At 46.9% G+C, this 22165-nt stretch overlaps 1 protein-coding gene across 1 annotated transcript in view; it reads left to right on the forward strand.

The window, feature by feature from the left end:
- Window positions 1–9680: 9680 nt before the first annotated feature.
- Window positions 9681–22165, forward strand: part of RET (ret proto-oncogene) — a 90885-nt gene continuing 78400 nt past the window's right edge. The window contains exons 1-2 of the mRNA XM_048506854.1: window positions 9681–9894; window positions 20202–20447. Coding sequence (XP_048362811.1) covers window positions 9681–9894; window positions 20202–20447 — 460 coding nt within the window. The remainder of the gene's footprint in view (window positions 9895–20201; window positions 20448–22165) is intronic.

Genomic DNA, 22165 nt, shown 5'->3' on the forward strand with positions numbered 1-22165 from the left:
GGGAGGGGAGGGGGAAGGGAGGAGGGTGGAGTGTCATGCAAGGGAGGGGAGGGAAGGGGAGGGGATCCGACATCTGGACATGGCCCACCCACCCTAGTGGAGGAAGAGGGAGTGGATGGAGGAGAAGGGGTGCCATGCAAGGGAAGGGAAGGGAGGGGTGGCATGCAAGGGAGGGGAAGGAGGGGGAGGGGTGGAATTTGTTTTGACATGACCTGTCTTTTCAACATTACTTTGCCATGACTTGGATGGCCCAAACTCGCCATCTCTCGTCAGATCACGGAAATTAAGCTAGGTCGGCTCTACCATGTACTTGGATGGAGGACCACCAAGCAAGGCAGGAGTTTCTGTTCAGAGGTAGCCAGTGGGAAACCACCTCTGTCCATCTCTTGCCTTGAAAAACTCATTGGGAGTTGTGACTTGACAGAACTTTCCTGCACTTTCCTCCACCGTCCGACCTTTAAGTGAGGTAGTTCACAGTTCTGTGGTTGGGTTTCATCAGTAGACCCAGCCAAACTGATCATCTGGATCCGTGCTTCTATAACTTCCAGACTGGATTGTTGCTGTAGGTGGGACTGTCCTTGAAGACCGTATATAAATGCCAGTTCATACAGAATGAAGCTGCTCTTATTGGAGCACCTAGATTTCAACACAACACAAGCCTTTATTGGCGTATAAAACAGGACAAAATTTTAAAACAAAACAAGGTTAAGAAATACAGTTAAAATTACTAATTTCCAGTATAAAATTTGCAGCAGTTTCACAGAAGAGTACATCAGAGCTGTTCAGGAGATTGGGTATCTTATAACACTCATGCCACTGAGAACATTGCAAGAAAATGGAATTCATATATTTCATGCGTATCTGATTGTATTTAGGGCATCGAAACAAAGAATGGTCAAGTGTTTCTAAATCCGTGAGTCATGTCAACATGAATGCAAACTCTTTTTAGAACGCTTCCATATTCTTAAATCTTCCTTCTCCAGCAGAGCTGATGGCAGCACATTACATCCTTGCAGCAGCCAAGGCTCTCCTTCTGGGTGGGATTAATCAGCAGACGAAGATATGTTGCCATAATTCCACGCCGCATGGGATTAATAATGTAGTCGGAGAACAAGGTTGTCTTTGGCAGCACACGTGAAGGTCAAATTATGAAAATCAAAGATCCAAGAGCCTATTTCTTAACTAGTCTTGAAGGTTTCCACCTTTGTGAGCATAAGGAGTGATTCCAAGGGGAAACCAATAGCTTCAACCTTCCTAAAGATCAAAAGTGTATACCATTCTGAAATAAAGTGATCTGATAACAGAGAGGGAATATAGCTATTGGATCCCACTAGAAAATGTATATGCAGCCAATATTTTATGGCCCTTATCCATGCCAAGGTTTCTAGAGTTGTTTGGCCCATCTCAATGCACAACGCAGCATAAGGCACACATCTAGGGAGCCCCATTAGTTTCCGAAGGAATTTGGAATGCACCTAGATTTAATCATGCCATCCCTAATTTAAAACATCCACAGTGGGTTATCTTACGTTTCCAGTTTCAGTCCAAAGCTCTTTACAACTTCAGTCGAACTTCAATCTTTTTGTCTTGGACGGCTTGTAAAAAAGCAGTGTAAATTTGACCCAGATGTATAGTGATGCCATAAAATGGCCAATAAAACTAGATTATGCTGGTCTGCGTGTCCCTCATAGCAAAATCCTCTTCCCTTCAATAGGACTCTCTTATCCAGCAGTTAAATCTCATCCACTTATTCCTTACCTATTGAACTTTACTCATGGATGGGAAGAAACCATCATTAGAGTAGACGCTGCATCTTTCTCTTCCTAAAAGGAGTTAGGTATTTAGGATACAACCTCCACAAATGCGTTCGTAAGGTGGCGTCGAGTTGCAGGTGGTTTATGGCAACCCTTTCAATGCAATAGGGCGGCGAACAGATGCAATTTGCCATTGCCTGCCTCCGCATAGCAACTCTGAACTTCCTTGGTGTAGAACAGGAATATCACATCTTGTTGGGGCAAGCAAACAAATCATGCTCACCCCTCTCTGTCGGAATAATGCCGGAACAGGGGCACATAGCCAAATATCTTGAATTATTAACTGAACCCCAACAGAGATGGATTATCACAAGGGCCAGATCCAATACCTTCCCATCGGCCATTACAAAGGGTCGCTACTTATCCATCCCTCTCCAGGATCGGGTTTGTCCACACTGTAAAAATCAAGTGGAGACTCTTGCTCGCATTATTCTTGACTGTCCGAGATATGTGAGCATCAGGAATTTCTCTCCCAGGCTGGCCCTAGACCAGTGGTGGCGAACCTTTGGCACTCCAGATGTTATGGACTACAATTCCCATCAGCCCCTGCCAGCATGGCCAATTGGCCATACTGGCAGGGGCTGATGGGAATTGCAGTCCATAACATCTGGAGTGCCAAAGGTTCGCCACCACGGCCCTAGCCAAATCTGAACGTGACCCTGACTGTTCTGTTGTGGAGCTTCTGTTAAACAACACAGATGTCATGCTCTTGGAAAAAGTAGCAAAATTTCTTTTACAAGTGACAGAACTTTCTAAGTAATGTATACTGCTATATACAGTCTTCCTGTCTGCGCTTTGAATGTACTCTTGATTTGTATTTCAAAAATGTCTGGCAATGCTCTAGAACCTATTTTTAAATGCCAAATAAAGGTTGTTGTTGTTGTTGCTGTAGAACTTCCTTGGTGGTCTCCCATCCAAAAACTAACCAAGACTGACCCTGCTTGGTTTCGGCCAAGCTAGCCTGGGCCATTCACGTCAGGGCAAGGGTGGTGATTTAGTAAACCTGAATCACCTGAAAACCCAAACAAATTTTTACTGAAACAAACCCAGGTTTTTCAGCAGAACCTAGGCCCGTGGTGGCGAACCTTTGGCACTCCAGATGTTATGGACTACAATTCCCATCAGCCCCTGCCAGCATGGCCATGCTGGCAGGGGCTGATGGGAATTGTAGTCCATAACATCTGGAGTGCCAAAGGTTTGCCACCACTGACCTAGGCCCTTTCCACATGGTCCAATAAACCTGGGATAGCAATGGTAAAAAACCTGTTCGGGGTGGGGGGGGACGGGACTTTGCACGGATCCCAACCCTAAAGCGAGTCTGCCCCGTGTTATTTTTTCCAAAACGCGTTATTCAAGAACCACACTAGCCACGATTCCTTTTTGAAATCCCGCATTGCAGCTGCTTCCAAGCAAATGGCCGGGCAGGGAGGCACTTTATTTGGCTGCACGTTCCGTTCTAAAATCTTCCCGGTGCCCATCTGCGTGGCCATGCAGGCGCAAAGGGTCGTAACATCAGATAGCATGGCTGTGGGGGTTCACTCGTGCATTCCTGCGTAGCTATGCATCTGTGGGAGGTAAATAAAAAAATAATACATGCCTCTGTGCGAAGGCACGCGCCCCAGCCAATTCGCTCGCTGACCACGGGACAGCCAGCCACGCAAATGACCCGGGGCCATGGCGGATTCATTTATCGCGGATGCAACCCGCTTTACGTTCGCTGTGCGTAAAGGGCCCTAATTCGCCTGGTGTTGAAAAAAACTGAATAGGTTTTTTGGCTTTTCCTTGCAAAGCTCTCCACTCTCTGCACGCAACCCCCCTCACACACATCCTGATAGGGGAGGGAGCTGGGTTGCTTGCAGAGTTCAGAGCACTCTAGTCCAGTGGTGGCGAACCTATGGCACGGGTGCCAGAAGTGGCACTCAGAGCCCTCTCTGTGGGCACGCGCAAACAGAGTCGCCCCCCCCCCCCATCTAGGCTGGCCTGGGCCACTGGGCTCGATTATTAGCATTAAACCTAAGACCTAGTTTTGGGGAGGCAGTGTAGATAACCCTGTTTAGCGCTGTTAAACCCCACTGATTTTCATGCGAAGAACTAAAGCGCGATCCTTTACCAGGGAGTAAGCTCGGTTGTTGGCAATGGGGCTTGCTTCTGAGTAAACCCTCCGACTACCACCAAGCTTACTCCTGAGTAACGCGCGCCTCAGAACCAACCGGTTTTTCTAAACTGAAACCTCAGTATTCAGGTTAAATTGCCGTGTTGGCACTTTGCGATAAATAAGTGGGTTTGGGGTTGCAATTTGGGCACTCGGTCTCGAAAAGGTTCGCCATCACTGCTCTAGTCTGTCCCCGGGGTGGGGAGTTCTCTCTGCCGCCGCTTCTCAAGTCCTCGTGAACTAGAGAAGCAATAGCAAGGAGAACGGCAATTTCTCACGTGTGGGTTTTTAAAAGAAGAAGAAGAAGAGTTTGGATTTATATCCCCCCTTTCTCTCCTGCAGGAGACTCAAAGGGGCTTACAATCTCCTTGCCCTTCCCCCCCTCACAACAAACACCCTGTGAGGTGGGTGGGGCTGAGAGAGCTCAGAAGAACTGTGACTAGCCCAAGGTCACCCAGCTGACATGTATTGGAGTGCACAGGCTAATCTGAATTCCCCAGATAAGCCTCCACAGCTCAGGCAGCAGAGCAGGGAATCAAACCCGGTTCCTCCAGATTAGATACACGAGCTCTTAACCTCCTACGCCACTGCCGAATAATTTAACCTGAATAATTGAACCTGAATAATTTCAGTTAAAAGCCGAAAAAAAGCTGATGTGTCAGCTTTATTCGGCTTTACCAAGAAGTTCTAGGTTTTAAAAACTCGAACCCGATATTTACTGTTCACAGTTGTTTGTGCTCAGCCCTTGTCAGGGCAACCTCCACATCACTGTAGGCCAGTGGTGGCGAACCTTTGGCACTCCATATGTCATGGACTACAATTCCCATCAGCCCCTTCCAGCATGGCCAATTGGCTATGCTGGCAGGGGCTGATGGGAATTGTAGTCCATAACATCTGGAGTGCCAAAGGTTCGCCACCACAGCTGTAGGCAGATCAGCCTTTTAGGTACTATACGTGGTTGGGGGGGGGGTTCCTGCTCCAGGAGAGATCTTCTTTATCTATGTTCCACTTCTGTTAATGACGCACATCTGGCTCCCAATTCAGTGTTCACCCAGGCATGTTTCAGTTTGGGTTTATTTTAATTGAGACACCTGTCATGTTTATCTGTGAAACGTTTTTTCCCCCCCGCACTTCAAATAAAAACTTTTGTTTAAAATCAAAGTCTGTTTTTATCAAACGATGTTCTGGGCAGGTGAGGGAAAGTTGGCCTCATGGTACTCACAATCACCGGCCGGCCAGATTTTTCTGCAATCTGGGAAAACCCATTGCTTTTGAGCACAACTCTCTTGGGAAAAATCTTATGCCAATCCATAGGGGCTTTCTGACTCAAACTGTGTTCACCTTTACGCACTCTCATTATAGATTGAAAATATTTGTACATCACCTATTAAAGGAACCAAACGCCCAAAACCAGACTGGAGGTGATGAAGAGAAAGTGCAGTACAACAAAAAAGCAATAAAATGCATAAAACCAGAGGTGGGATCCAGCAGGTTCTCACAGGTTCCCGAGAGTAGGTGACTAATTATTGGTGTGTGCCGAGAGGGGGTTACTCATTGGTGATTTTGTCACGTGATTTTTGCCTGAGTTGCGCCCCTCCTCTCAGCAGTAGCGCGCAGAACTTGAAGCAGTCTAGCAGGAGGTGCACCGGCGTGCGTGGCAGCCTGCGCCTGCGTGCATTCGTTTCCCGCCCAAGGACTGGTGCAGCAGCTGTGTCCTTGCCACAGCCCCGCCCAGGAATGCCCGGCCACACCCCCGTCGTGTCCCCGCCCAGCCCCGTTGGCGCTACACCACAGTTTGAATCCCACCACCATGGGAAACTGTTACTAAAATTTTTGGATCCCACCACTGCATAAAGCATGTAAAATCACAAACAATGGCAACAGAATAAAAAAACCAGATCACTCAAGGACTCTTCAAATCCGTTTTGCAGCTATTCCCAATGCAGAATGTCTGTACTGTTGATAGAAGCCATTTCCAGAGTATTGCAGCGAAAACAGAAAATTCTTTGGAATGGTCCAGTGTAATTGGCCCCTCCTTTCAATGGAGTTTTCAGGCATAGTTATTGGGAGAAACGACGATGGTGGATATTGGGAGGGGACCTATAAGTTGTCTATGACCTTTATTTTTCCAGCATTTTCCCCCAAGGAGACAAATGAACCCCATAACTTATTTTGAAATTGATGAAGGAAAGATCTTGTGAGATTGGAACAACTTGTGAAGAAGACATCCCTTAGTGACTCCTGGCCAGGATGACTAAAAGTACCCGCCAAATTCAGAGGCAGCAAATTGTTGAGTATCAGTGGCAACATTGGAGGAAGATGAAGAGGAATTTGGATTTATACCCCACCTTTCTCTCCTGTAAGGGGACTCAAAGGAGCTTACAAACTCCTTTCCCTTCCTCTCCCCACAGTAGTCAGGTTGTGAGGTAGGTGGGGCTGACAGAGTTCTGAACGAACTGTGATTAACCCAAGGTAACCCAGCAGGAATGTAGGAGTGGGAGAAACAAATCTGGTTCACCAGACAAGACTCCTCTCATATGGAGGAGTGTGGAATCAAACCTGGTTCTCCAGATCAGAGTTCATCTGCTCTTAACCATTACACCAGTGATGGCAAACCTTTTCGAGACCGAGTGCCCAAATTGCAACTCAAAACCCACCTTGTTGGCACTTTGTGATAAAAGGTAAAGGATCACGCTTTAGTTCTTCACATGAAAATCAGTGCAATTTAACAGCGCTTAACAGGGTTCCCTACACTGGTTCCCCAAACTAGGTCTTAAGTTTAATGCTAATAATCGAGCCCAGCGGCCCAGGCCAGCCTAGATGTGAGTGGGGGAGGGGTGATTTCCCCTCCCCCCCCCGACAAACTCTATTTGTGCGTGCCCACAGAGAGGGCTCTGAGTGCCACCTCTGGCACCCGTGCCATAGGTTCGCCATCACTGCATTACACCATGCTACCTCCCAAAGAAAGCCTTCGCCTCAGCCCCGTTTGTTGGACCTCTGGAGAAACTGGTGGGCTGCTCTGTCAGGCAGGTTGCTAGACTAGATGAACCACTTGTCTGATCTAGCCGTGCCAGTATGGTGCAGTTGTTCAGAGAGGTGGACCCTAATCTGCGGAACTGGTTTTGACTCCTCACTCCTGCACATGAAGCCTGCTGGGTGACCTTGGGCTAGTCACAGTTCTCTCTGATCTCTCTCAGCCCCGCCTGTCTCACAAGGTGTCCCTTGTGCAGAGGGGAAGGGAAGGAGTTCTTGAACTGCCTTGAGACTCCTTACAGTTGAGAAAAGTGGGATATCAATCCAAACTCCTCCTCCTGTAAATGTATTTGTTTGGTTAATGTACTCGTTTGTTATTTATACCTTGCCTTTCTTTCCAGAATGGCTTACACCACAGGTGTCAAACTCGCGGCCCTCCAGATGTTATGGACTACAGTTCCCATCATCCCCTGCCAGCATGATGCTGGCAGGGATGATGGGAACTGTAGTCCATAACATCTGGAGGGCCGCGAGTTTGGCACCTATGGCTGACATCATTCCCCTACCCTCCATTTTATCCTCAGAACAATGCTGTGAAGCAGGTGAACGTGAAGAGAGGCAGTGTGGTGAAGTGGTTATAGGTCAGACTCGCATTCCCATTTGCTCCATGGACGCTTGCTGAGTGACAGCCACACATTCTTAGACCTGACCCTGGCTAGTATTTGGATGGGATGCCTCCAAGGAATACCAGGGGCGTGGCACAGAGGCGGGCAATGGCAAGTCACTTTTCAGGTCTCTTGCCTTGAAAACCCTATGGCATTGGTGGCGAACCTACGGCACGGGTGCCAGAGGTGGCACTCAGAGCCCTCTCTGTGGGCACGCGCAAACAGAGTGCTCCCCCAACACATCTAGGCTGGCCTGGGCCGCTGGGCTCGATTATTAGCATTAAACCTAAGACCTAATTTTGGGAAGCAGTGTAGGTAACCCTGTTAAGCGCTGTTAAACCCCACTGATTTTCATGCGAAGAACTAAAGCGTGATCCTTTACCTGGGAGTAAGCTTGGTTGCTGGCAATGGGGCTTGCTTCTGAGTAAACCCTCCTAGAGTCGTGATTCACCCGTTGGAAGAGTTGCACAGTTGCTTCAGAGCAAAGCCTCCGACTACCACCAAGCTTACTCCTGAGTAACACATGCCTTGGAGCCAACCGTTTTTTCTAAACTAATACCTCAATATTCAGGTTAAATTGCCGTGTTGGCACTTTGCGATAAATAAGTGGGTTTTGGGTAGCAATATGAGCACTCGGTCTCGAAAAGGTTCTCCACCACTGCCCTATGGGGTCACCATAAATCAGATGTGGTTTGACAACCCCCCCCCCCCATTAGTTATGCTGAGGATGTGTTATGCTGAGGATGCGTTAGTTATTCTGAGGATGCGTGCCCGGACCAAGGTTACCCAGCAAGCTTCCCTACCGGAGTGGCGATTTAAATCCCAATCTCCCAGATACTAGTCTTGCACTCTAACCACTATGCCACCCTTCCTTTGCAGCTTTCTGGGTCTACACAGAGTTGATAGTTCAAGGACCTTAGTGTATTTGAAGAGCTGAAAGGTTAAAAAAAAGTATTCATCCTCTGTTCAAATAGCCATCCATAAAGGTTTCTTCAAGCTGATGTCAGTGTCTTTAATTCCTTTCAACGTTTCCAGTCACACTTACCTAATTTTCTTTTCTGGATGAATGCCCAGCAAGAAAAATGACAGAAAGATGTGCAGTTGCATTAACATGACACAGACACACACACAGACACACACACACAAATTCTGAACAAAAGCCCAGGGTTTATTTTTGTTCCTGCTTAGCATCAGCCACTCGGGAAGAAGTTTTCTTTGGGAGTTTCCTATTATAGAATCCACAAAAACAAAGTATAGTTACTTATATTTTTAACCAACCTCTCCACTGAGGAGCTGAGATCATTGGATCTCATTTCTGTCTCCCCTCCCTCCATCTTATCCTCACAACGGCCTGTGAAGTAGGTCAGACTAACCCAAAGGTGACCCAGCAAGCTTCACGGCGAAGCAGGGATTGGAACCGAGGTCTCCCGGATCCGCATTTAGCCTCCTAGCCCCTACCGTATCGAGCTACAAAAGTGCCTGCAACAGGTGATAATTTTTTCCTACAGATTGTTCCATTTGCATCCCACCTCCTCAGACATTCATGTGTGATCTATTTGAACAAGGTCTAATAATGTCAAAGCCAACGTACATAGGCCTGAAAAGAGCAGTCAGATTTTCTCATGCAATATAGCAACAGACTGTGTAATTAGGCCTTGTGTGTAATTAGGAGCAGCAGTGGCGTAGCAGGTTAAGAGCTCGTGTATCTAATCTGGAGGAACCGGGTTTGATTCCCCGTTCTGCTGCCTGAGCTGTGGAGGCTTATCTGGGGAATTCAGATTAGCCTGTGCACTCCCACACACGCCAGCTGGGTGACCTTGGGCTAGTCCAGGGGTCGGGAACCTTTTCCCTTCAAAGAGCCATTTGGCTCACCACCACCCCCGCTTACCCCCCACCCACTCGCTCGCACACACCCCATCCGCTCCCCCGCCCACTTGCTTGCTCGCCCCCCCCCCCCGCTCACTTCGGGCCGCAGGAGGCAACCAGCGGGACGGGTGGGAGGCACAGCCCACGGCGCGGCCTAGCCAGCCATGGGCGAGGGATGCACCCGCCCTGCAGGCAGCAGGGCGGGCAAAGATGGGGCTGCCAGCTCGGCTTGGCCGGCCACCGGGAGAGCGCCCGCCCCGGAAGCAGTGGGGCAGGCGGGAGGCACAGCCCGTGGCGCGGCATAGCCAGCCGTGGGCGAGGGATGCACCCCCCCTGCTGCCTGTAGGGCGGGCGAAGATGGGGCTGCCAGCTCAGCTTGGCCGCCGGAGCACCCGCCTCGCTAAACCAGCCGGGCAGGCGGAAGGCACAGCCATACGCCGCCCAGCCAGCCGGGCTTAGGGATGCTCACTGCCGCCTGTAGGCGGCTAAGATGGGGCCAGCGGCTCGGCTCATGGAGCCACAGAACAGCAGCGGAAGAGCCGCATGCGGCTCGTGAGCCGCAGGTTCCCGACCCCTGGGCTAGTCACAACTTTTCGGAACTCTCTCAGCCCCACCTACCTCACAGGGTGTTTGTTGTGAGGGGAAGGGCAAGGAGATTGTAAGCCCCTTTGAGTCTCCTACAGGAGAGAAAGGGGGGATATAAATCCAAACTCTTCTTCTTTTCTTCTTATGTAGATTTCTTTTCACACCCAGACATACACACACACTGACTATCACATGCACACATTGATCCCCCCCGAATAAGCATGAACTGGATTGTCCTAGTTTTTTTTTCTTCAAATATCTTCCTGATATCTGATACAGGTAAGTATCTGTAAGTAATATTTAATCTGTATGTCATATTTGGTCTGTAAGTTATATTTAATATTTGCTCTGTAAGTTACATTTAATATTTAAAGTTAGCCTTGCCTGTGCAGAATGAAAATTAACTGCGTTTAACTAGACGAAGTACAAAACCCATTTGTGCTGTTATATATGTGCTATCCACCAAGTCATGCGCAAAACCCTAAATGTTCTATCGTTCAGGGCCAGTGGAGGTAGAACGTTTGATTCTCTTCTTCAAGTGATGCTGACCATTGGTTACAGACAGGTTAAGTTGAAATAGATGAACCAAAGAGTTGCTGTTCTCCAGGCTGGGCCTGAATTATCACTGGCCTTCAAACTACAGGGATTGGTTCCCCTGGAGAAAATGGCTGCTTTGGAGGGCGGGCTCTATGACGTTATGCTGCGCTGAAGCCCTGCCCCTTCCCAAGCATCAGTCCTGAATCTCCAGGAATTTCCCAACCTGTCGTTGAAAACCCTAACTCACTTTTCTAGCAATTATCGTGTGAATGAGAAAGAAGTTGAAGGATAGTTCTGGCAACAAGTGACTATAAGGTTCTACGTACAGCATAGGTGTCAAACGCGCGGCCCTCCAGATGTTATGGACTACAGTTCCCATCATCCCATCATCCCCTGCCAACATACTTCCCTTGCAGACGAAGTATGTTGCTGTTGACGTCCACCAGATGGCACTGTTGCGGAACAAAACTATGGTTCCAACTGTCACAGGTGTGGCATGTACACAATACCTCTCACAGTTAGGCTGAAATGCACCCCTAAGAGATGTGTGTATGAAAGGTTATCCGTTTCTACTTGACTTTTGGTTCCTATGTGGGAGGGGGGGGAGAACTGGGCAGAACGTAGCTTGTTATCATGGTTTACCTGGGACAGGTGTGGTACATGAGCTAGGTAAGTAGCTTAAAACACACTGGGAGACATGAGCTACATTGTGTTCAAATTTCAGAGCGTTTGGTCCATCAAACCCCCAGGCCCTGCCTCACCTTCCCCTTCCTCCGCTAGGGTGGGTGGGCCATGTCCAGATGGCAGGCACCGTCCCTTTCACTCCAGGTGGCAGGGGTTTTCAAAGGCAGCATGGTTGTTTCCCTTTTATCAGAGGATGTTGCTTTGACTGCCAGCAGATGGCGCTGTTGCAGTACAGAACTGTGGTTCCAACTGTCACAGGTGTGGCATGTACACAATAACTGTCACAGTTGTGACATGTACACAACAGGAGGTGTGGAAACAGTATGAGAACCTGGCTGCATGCGAATGTGACATTGTGTGAAAATTTCAAAGTAATCGGTCTAGGCGTTTCGGCATTAGAGCATCAGTAACAAATACACTGTTAGCTTTTTATAGGTTTTCATTACCTGTGGTAAATTGCAGTTCCAAGTGGAGAAAAAAGGCAGGTAGTGTGCCAAGTGGCCCTGTTCAAATCGGACAGGGGGAGCAAGTTTTCTTGGCTGCAGTGACTAGGGTGGAGAACTCTGTCCAATAGTCGGCCTTTTCATTTTATGTAAGCTTCTTTGTAGGACAAAGCGAATCCGCTGGCAATAGTTAATAGTTAACATGTATATTGTTTGCAGATTTTAACTTCTCACGACGTGTTTTCCAGATGATCTACTTGTTCCACACCCAGTTCAATGTAAATAGCACTTCCTTGGGTCCAAAGGAAAAAGACTCTCATCCCTCTTCATAGACGTGCAGTACAGTAAAGGATATTCTCTAGTCCCTTCTTCAACATCCGATTGTATCGCGAGCATGAACTCCACAGGTAGAGTTCATGGATCAGACTGCTACTATACAGCTGTGAACATGACATATGAGCATTCTCCTTAACTAGGAGCAGCAGTGGCGTAGGAGGTTAAGAGCTCGTGTATATAATCTGAAGGAACCCGGTTTGATTCCCAACTCTGCCGCCTGAGCTGCGGAGGCTTATCTGGGGAATTCAGATTGGCCCGTGCACTCCCACCCACACCAGCTGGGTGACCTTGGGCTAGTCACAGCTTCTCAGAGCTCTCTTAGCCCTACCCACCTCACAGGGTGTTTGTTGTGAGGGGGGAAGGGCAAGGAGATTGTCAGCCCCTTTGAGTCTCCTGCAGGAGAGAAAGGGGGGATATAAATCCAAACTCTTCTTCTTCTATATGAGTCAAATCAGTTCAATACTGGCAACGTAATAAGAAATAAAGTATTAGAACATTTCATACTTGTGCACTAAGCAATACGCATCACTTTCCTGGGAGACAGAAGATGTGTCCATAGGCCCATAGATTTTGCTGTTGCTTTTCTTCATAACCTGTCAAAAGCGTAAGTGAAATTGACTTTGTGCAGATTTCCTTCCGAGACCATCAACTACTTACGCCTGTCTATAATTTTAGGCTGCGACGGGGAAACAGCAGGTAGTTAAATATTTGCAGTGAAACCTATTTGTCAGTCATCGTTAATAGACGTAACCATTTTAAGTCCTCTCCCTGGTCCGTCCTCCCGTCCTAATTGATTGCTGAAATCTGACCCTTAGCCACAAATAGCATATTATTAATAGCAAGGTTCCATGTTTGTCTGGTTACTTCATTATCTCTCTACCTAAACAAGGGCTCGGCTTAACAATTGAAATGGATAGGAATATAATTATATTAATAACAGGAACCTGTTTTCAGTCAGATGTGGTAACTTGCTGGAACAAGAAGTGGTATTTCGCCCCCACAGTGGGGCCCGGCTTGCCCTCGGTACACATAAAATGCTATCACCTGAAAGTACCACCAAATAAGAAAATTTTGAAATTACGCTATTTGAATCTATACCACAGTGATGGCGAACCTTTTCTAGACCGAGTGCCCAAACTGTAACCCAAAACCCACTTATTTATCGCAAAGTGCCAACACGGCAATTTAACCTGAACACTGAGGTTTCAGTTTAGAAAAAATGGTTGGCTCTGAGGCGTGCGTTACTCGGGAGTAAGCTTGGTGGTAGTTGTTGGCTGTGCTTTGAAGCAACCATGCAACTCTTCAAACGGGTGAATCACAACCCTAGGGGGGTTTACTCAGAAGCAAGCCCCATTGCCAGCAACCGAGCTTACTCCTAGGTAAAGGATCGCACTTTAGTTCTTTGCATGAAAATCAGTGGGGTTTAACAGCTTAACAGGGTTACCTACACTGCTTCCCCAAAACTAGGTCTTAGGTTTAATGCTAATAATTGAGCCCAGAGGCCCAGGCCAGCCTAGATGTGTGTGTGGGGGGGAGCGATTTCCCCCCCACATGATGAACTCTGTGCATGCCCACAGAGAGGGCTCTGAGTGCCACCTCTGGCACCCATGCCATAGGTTCGCCAACACTGCTATAGCACTTAGAACTTAACATTATTGATCATTCTGAAGTGGTGGGAAAGACATACCTTAAAGCTACTATGATCTGGGTGATTGTTGACTCTAATGTCACATCATCTGCTGAGGTGGACTGAGGGAAACTCTGAACTATCTGTCTATAATATGGGGTAAGGTTACCAACCTCCAGGTGACAGCTGGAGATCTGCTATCATAACTGATCTCCAGATGAGAAATATCAGTTTCCCTGGAGAAATTGGCTGCTTTGGAAGGTGGACTCTGGCATTATACCCTGTTGAAGTTGCTCCTCTCCTCTCCCCAAACCATGCCCTCCTCGGGCTCCACCCCAAAATTCTCCAGGGATTTCCCAATCCCATTGCCAACTCTGTGTCAGACTCTCGAACGTGGAAATAACAGAGACCGTAGGAAAGTCCAAAAGCAGTTTATTCCAGGTGATGCGAAGAGTAACAATGTAAAGCAGGATCTGAGCTAGAGAGCTCAGATCCAGGACTTATATTTTTACCCCCCCCCCCGTTTCGCCCCACACCAAATGTCCATTACAGTTTCTACTACAAAACTACAAAGAACCTTGGAACCTTTCACACCTCTTTGAAGATGGGCAGGCGCCAGGAGATTGCTAACAGGAGATTGCTAGGAAGGGAAGAGGGAAACAGGAAAACAATTGCAAATCACACACAGCAAGACATCAAGATACTGACAGGCATGGTCCTGATGGTCTGGAGATCCTGGAAGACTGGAGTGACCTGAGGAGAGGAGGACTTGGGAAGAGTTGGGAGCTCAGTGGAGTATAATGCCATAAAGTCCACCTTCCAAAGCAGCCATTTCTCCATCTGGAGACCAGCTGTAATTCAGGGGAAACTCCAGACCCCATCTAGAGGTGAGCAGCCCAAGCAAGCACCTGTCTGGCTAACTGCACTTTCGTACCATTATCTCTAATGTTCAACAAACACTTACCGTATATACTCGTGTATAAGTCGACCCGCATATAAGTCGAGGCACCTAATTTTACCACAAAAACCTGGGAAAACTTATTGACTTGCGTATAAGTCGAGGGTGGGAAATGCAGCAGCTGCTGGTAAATTTCAAAAATAAAAAGATGACAATAAAATTACATCAATTGAGGCATCAGTAGGTTAAATGTTTTTGAATATTTATTTCAAAGAAAACCAGTAAACTGGCTCTGTAAATGGAAAAGAGGGTCAACAAGAACAATATGGTATCAACAATAACTCTAAAAGTACAAAAACCTTAGCTCAACCAGCAATGGAAGCTAAAACACAAGAGTTAAAATCCTTTAAAACTGGATTCCTCATCATCATCTGTATGTCCAAATGTAACCCAACTTAGATTTTAAGAGGGATATTATCTACTATTAGCTTCCATTGTAAACAATGGGGGATGGGGCATCCCCTTTGGGGATCAATAACTTTGGATCCCCTGACCCAAACTTCACCAAACCTGGCTGGTATAATAAAGAGACTCTCCTGATGAGACCAGCTAGGTTTAGAAGTTTAGCTCAGGGTCCAAAGTTATGGACCCTCAAAAGGAGTAGACCCATCTACTAATAACCCCATTGAAAACAATGGGAATGGGGCACCTCCTTTGGGGGTCCATAACTTTGGACCTCCTGAACCAAACTTTACCAAACTTGGCTGGTATCATCAGGGATGTCCTCTGAGGGTACCCTGAAATTGTGGTGCCACTAGCATAAAAACTGCGCCCCCTGCTGGCCGGCCAAGTAAAAACACACACAAAAAATTAATGACCCACATATAAGTCGAGGGGAGCTTTTTCAGCATTAAAAATGTGCTGAAAAATTCGACTTATACATGAGTATATACGGTAAATGATTCGAAATAAGCTTTTATACTCTGTTGAACTTAACAACGTAAACAATACGTACATATTGTGTGATAATCATTGTGTGATAATTTACGCATTATTGGGTGGTAATTTACACAAAGATTCCTAAACCAAGTAGGCCCTCTGCGGAGGGCTCTCGGCAACAGATTAACATGAACAATATGCACATGGGCTGTTGAGTGACTTCATGAAACCTTTACAGTGCCAGTGATCTTGTGATTAAAAAAAAATCCTTAAGGTTCATTTATGCACTCCGGCATAAGAACGGGCTCTCCAGGATAGAGACTCCACCAGGGGTCTGCAACCTGCGGCTCTCCAGATGTTCATGGACTACAATTCCCATCAGCCCCTGCCAGCATGGCCCATTGGGGCCGATGGGAATTGTAGTTCATGAACATCTGGAGAGCCGCAGGTTGCAGACCCCTGCTTAGCCTGACGCTCTGCTCTGGTCTCAATGCCTCAATGCCACTCTGTTCTCAATGCCAAGCAGCAGTCGCGTAGGAGGTTAAGAGCTCGTGTGTCTAATCTGGAGGAACCGGGTTTGATTCCCAGCTCTGCCGCCTGAGCTGTGGAGGCTTCTCTGGGGAATTCAGATTAGCCTGTGCACTCCCACGCACGCCAGCTGGGTGACCTTGGGCTAGTCACAGCTTCTCGGAGCTCTCTCAGCCCCACCTACCTCACAGGGTGTTTGTTGTGAGGGGGGAAGGAGAGAAAGGAGGGATATACATCCAAACTCTTCTTCTTCTTCACAGTGCCAGTGATTTTGTAATTAAAAAAAATCCTTAAGGCTCATTTATGCTCTCCTGCATAAGAACTGGCTCTCCAGGATAGAGACTCCACCAGGGGTCTGCAACCTGTGGCTCTCCAGATGTTCATGGACTACCATTCCCATCAGCCCCTGCCAGCATGGCCAATTGGGGCTGATGGGAATTGTGATTCACGAATATCTGGAGAGCCGCAGGTTGCAGACCCCTGCTTAGCCTGACGCTCCGCTCTGTTCTCAATGCCAAGCAGCAGTGGCGTAGGAGGTTAAGAGCTCGTGTATCTAATCTGGAGGAACCAGGTTTGATTCCCCGCTCTGCCGCCTGAGCTGTGGAGGCTTATCTGGGGAATTCAGATTAGCCTGTACACTCCCACACACGCCAGCTGGGTGACCTTGGGCTAGTCACAGCTTCTCGGAGCTCTCTCAGCCCCACCTACCTCATAGGGTGTTTGTTGTGAGGGGGGGAAGGGCAAAGAGATTGTAAGCCCCTTTGAGTCTCCTGCAGGAGAGAAAGGGGGGATATAAATCCAAACTCCTCCTCCTCCTCTTCTTCTTCTTCTTCTTCTTCTTCTTCTCCTCCTCCTCTTCTGGCGACTGGCAACCCTAAATAAGGCATGCTAATACTGGCCTATTAATTGGACCATATGTTTGAAGCACTTTGAATACTGAGAGTACCACAGAAACGCTTGTTGAAATGGGCTGCGGGAATGGTTTTGGGGGGACAGGGAGGGAGAGAAAAATATATTTTTTTTAAATCACGCTGTTTATTAAAAGAAGGGTTAGAGCAAATGTCATGACATGAATTTACAATTGGTTATAATTGACGGGGAAGATTTCCAGGGTTCAACCAAACACTCTGACGAAATGAACGAGGACTTGGGAGGGAAAGAATAAGGTAGCCATGCTTAGGTGTTCTGTGAGGAAGGGAAGGGGCAAGGGAGAATTGGCAGAGTTGTGCTTGTGATATGAGAATTTATATTCTTAAGTGTGTGTGGTTGTGTGTGTGTGCGTGTGTGTTCCAGAATGGCACATTTAGAAAAGATTAATGTCTAATAATGTGTCATATGCAACACATTTGGTAAAGGCACAAAAAGAAAATGCCTATAGTGTCTTTTTCATAATGCTTTCCCCCCATTTTGCTACTTTATGGCTCTTCTCTGTTCAATGACAAACTATTCATAAGTGTTCACCTGCTTTATTACTTCATCCCAGATTATTAGTTGAACGAACAATATGCATTGAACAAATACGCAGCTATAATTCATGAAGTCAGCATTCATCATGGCATCCGGTGATGTCATGGTTCATGTTTTAAGAGAATTATGTTTCAAAATGGAAGCATGGGTCTGTGATTCACGGTATTCCCCTGGATTTTCTGTGGCAACGGGCAGGTACTGCTTGGCTCAGTTGTCAAAACAGTTGGATAAATGCTTGTTGTTGTGTTTTCTGAATCCAGTTCCAGGTGGCTGAAAGCTGGCCTTGCTCTAGATCAGGGGTCTTCAAACTATGGCCCTCCAGATGTTCATGGACTACAATTCCCATCAGCCCCTGCCAGCATGGCCAAGTGGTAGGGCTCATGGGAATTGTAGTCTATGAACATCTGGAGGGCCATAGTTTGAAGACCCCTGCTCTAGATGACGTCTCTGTGCAGTGGGGTTTCTGGTTGCCCATGTCGGTTTTCAAGCCCACCCTTAGGAACTCCCAAGACGTCTCTGGCGTAACAAGGTCACCTGACAGAGCAGCATAAATATAATGTCTTTAGGATGTTATGAAAAGATCCGTTTGGGGATTTTGTGTTCCCACAGCATGGGAGAACACAAGCGTTGTCAGGCAAAACGAATCTTTTTTTCCCGCCTACTGCACGGATCTCCTATCAATTTGACAGTGGGACCCACTGTTTTGTGGGCTGCAGGAGATTCTCTGGGGAAAACCGCATGGAGATTTCCTCTCCTTGCAACTCTTCCATTTATCATTCATTCATTCATTCATTCATTCATTCATTCATTCATTCATTCATTCATTCATTCATTCATTCATTCATTCATTCATTTGGTTTTTGTACCTCTCTTCCAAAGCTCAGGGCAGCTTACAATGCAATAAATATCCCAATATAAAATTAAAGCCAACACTTACTCCAATATTACAGTATTCAGCTCTAATCAAAGTGCTTAGTATCAGGGAGAGAAATAAATGTGGTATTCAATATCCATTGAGAATACATAGCATGGGATTCCTTGTTTTTATCAAAACCAGGATCCACAAACATTTTGAGTCTTTCTGTCCAACATGCGTATGTAAGACTTGAAAATGTCTCTTGACTGTTAAATTGATGAACATCTTTAGTGCAGATATGTTACTTTACAAAGAAGTGCTGATCTGATAACCACCAATATTGGGTTCATGATTTCTATTTGTTTATCTTTGTACATATTTCCTGCCTTTCACCAAAGTCCCTGGGCGGGGTACAGTCATCATCTTATTTAGCCATTGGAATCATATTTAACCATAATTATATATAACTACTGGAAGAAGCATATCAGTTCCTAAGGTAATTACAAATAGGAAAAGTCTAGAACGGAAATGACGGGATATGGCTTCCTTTATTGACTCCGTTCATCTCATGTTGGATTTTCCCCCTTACCTTTTCCTAGCATTATTGCCTTTTCTAGTGAATCTTGTCTTCTCACGATTAACCAAAGTTTGATAGTCTCAGTTTATTCATTTTAGCCTCTAGTTCAGGCTTCACTTGATCTAGCTCCCACCTGTGTTTCTCCATATATTATGGTGGTCCATGGTATCCATAAAACTCTCTTCCAACACCAAACTTCAAATTAATCAGTTTTCTTCCTGTCACCTTTCTTTATTGCCCGTTTGAAAAACTAGCTTGGCCGGTGATCTTGTGCACGTTGGTGTTCTCCATTGCCACCGCCGAAGTATTTTATTAAACCGCTATCTTTTTTGTTAATAGTTTTGACAATTTGGTGCCTACGCCGTGTTTAAATTATTTGAGAGAGATAATACCATCTGCGTAAGTCTTGTTGGGGTTGGTGCCTGGTGTGCTTTTGACTTTCCTCTTTAGCTTTAACTTTATTTGTAGTGGTAAGAAAAGAGCTGTACTCCGGTCAGATGAATTGGTTTAGTTTGAGTCGCCGACCTGTTCCAGTTGGCGTCATCCAGACAGTGAGCCAAAGAAAAATGCTTTTCATTCAAACACCCTATGGCAGGGCTGTCCAACTCTGACACTTCAGGTTCATGGACTACAATTTTATTGCTTAATAAACCCTGTTCAAAGGAGAGCCATAATGCTCGCCAGGTTTAATGTTATGCCTTCTGCCTTGTTACATGGCAGATTTAATAAGCAAGAAAAGGCTAAAAGATTGTGCCCATGTAACGATGGCTCAGTTGAATCTCTGGCCCACCAATTACTCACTGTCTCAGATTCAAGGAAATCAGATCCAAGTATGTGAATCTCACTCCTTTACATTTACCCCATCTCCCCGATTTAATTAGATTACACTACTTGTTGGACAACCCTGATCCTTCTCTCTGTATGACAGTGGCAGACTTTCTCCTGGAAATTACTAAATGCCAGTAGATTTCCTTCGTCCTAACACGTATATCCTGTATTGTATATGCTTTTTAATCTGTTTTTATTATTGTTGTACTGCTGTCTATGCCAATAAAGGCTTGCTTCGACTACAATTCCCATCAGCCCCTGCTGGCATGGCCAATTGGGAATTGGCTGATGGGAATTGTAGTCCATGAACATCTGAAGCGCCAGAGTTGGACAGCCCTATGGCTTTGTTCAACGTCATTTCCAAATAGGTCTGCTAAGATCTCATGCATATTGCAATAACTTCGATCAATGTCTGTTCCTTTCCAGTGGCCTTTGGATTGTACTTTCCCAGGAAGGAATACCAGGAGAACATCTACGTGGACGAGTCAGTGGGGACTCCTTTACTGCGCATCCACGCCTTGAAGGACTCTGAGGAGGAGGAGGCCCACTTTGGGATCTGTCCTGATATCATTATCCAGAGAGAGATGCATAAAAACCACTGGTTTCAAATCCAAGAGAATACCGGACTGATCTCCCTCAACAGGAGTCTGGAGAAAGACTTGGATAAAATCCGTAAGTCACACCCGTGATGTCCTTGCTACGGTGGTGGAAACAACTTATAAGCATAAGCATTAAGCATAAGCATAAGCATTTATTGTCCTTGTGCACGCACAACGAAAATTTACAGCAGCATTCCTCAATGCACACAATTTCAGACTCATACCCCATCCTCACTTTCCCCTTCCTCCACCCATCCCTACACAGCCCCAAACACATCAACACGAAGCCGCGGAGTTCAGCATCGCCACAGCTCTAGAGTAGAAGCTGTCTCTAAGCCTCTTTGTCCTAGTTTTGATAGACCTGTCTCGTCTGCCGGATGGTAACAGTTCAAAAAGAGAGTGTGCTGGATGAGACGGGTCCCTCAGAATATTTTGGGCTTTCTTTAGGCTTCGGGAATGATAAGAGTTCTTCCAAGGAGGGGAGAGGGCAGCCGATAATCCTCTGTGCAGTAGTGATCACCCTTTGGAGCGCCTTCCTATCTGCCACTGGGCAACTGGAGAACCATACACAGATGCAGTAGGTGAAGACACTCTCTATAGCACAGCGGTAAAAGGACACCAGGAGTTTTCCATTCAGTTGTTGTTTCCTTAACAGTCTAAGATATGATCTTGGTCTTACTGTCCAACTGGTGGAGTTTGCCCACGGTTAGGTATCATATGGATGCAGTCTTTTCTTTTTTCGGTGACTGCGGAGTTTTCAAGAAAGTCTTGAGAATGAGTTTAGGGTAATTTATCATTAACAGTGAGGTGGCATTCGAGAACACTAGCCAGGTTTGTCTTTTGCAGCCCAAGAATGAAGTCACAACCAGCGCCGGTTCCAGGTTTGGTGGGGGCTCAAGCAAAAAGAACCAGCCCCCCCCCAACCAACCATGTGCCTACCATCAGCTCGTGTATCTAATCTGGAGGAACCAGGTTTGATTCCCAGCTCTGCCGCCTGAGCTGTGGAGGCTTATCTGGGGAATTCAGATTAGCCTGTGCACTCCCACACACGCCAGCTGGGTGACCTTGGGCTAGTCACAGCTTCTCGGAGCTCTCTCAGCCCCACCCACCTCCCAGGGTGTTTGTTGTGAGGGGGGGAAGGGCAAGGAGATTGTCAGCCCCTTTGAGTCTCCTGCAGGAGAGAAAGGGGGGATATAAATCCAAACTCCTCCTCCTCCTCCTCCTCCTCCTCCTCCTCCTCCTCTTCTTCTTCTTCTTCTTCTTCTTCTTCCTGGATGCTCCCCACCTGCCTGTACGCCCTCCCACCATTAGCACTCATTGCCCTCACTCGAGAGCCAGCCTGATATGGTGGGTAAGAGCAGTGGACTCTAATCTGGGCAACCGGGTTTGATTCTCCTCTTCCCCACCTGACTAGAGGACTGTTATCCAATGAACTGGATTTGTTTCCACTCTCCTCCACATGAAGCCCGCTGGGTGACTTTAAACCAGTCACAACTCTCTCAGCGTGGTGTCGTGGTTAAGAGCAGGTGCACTTTAATCTGGAGAACCGGGTTTGATTCCCTGCCATGCCACTTGAGCTGTGGAGGCTTATCTGGTGATCCAGATTAGCCTGTGCACTCTAGCACATACCAGCCGGGTGACCTGGAGCTAGTCACAGTTCTTAGGAGCTCACTCAGCCCCACCCACCTCACAGGGTGTTTGTTGTGAGGGGGGGGAAGGGAAAGGAGTTTGTAAGCCCCTTTGAATCTCCTTACAGAAGAGAAAGGGGGATATAAATCCAACTCTTCTTCT

The sequence above is a fragment of the Sphaerodactylus townsendi genome, linkage group LG08 (assembly GCF_021028975.2).
Source record: "Sphaerodactylus townsendi isolate TG3544 linkage group LG08, MPM_Stown_v2.3, whole genome shotgun sequence".
NCBI classification, from domain to species: Eukaryota; Metazoa; Chordata; class Lepidosauria; order Squamata; family Sphaerodactylidae; genus Sphaerodactylus; species Sphaerodactylus townsendi.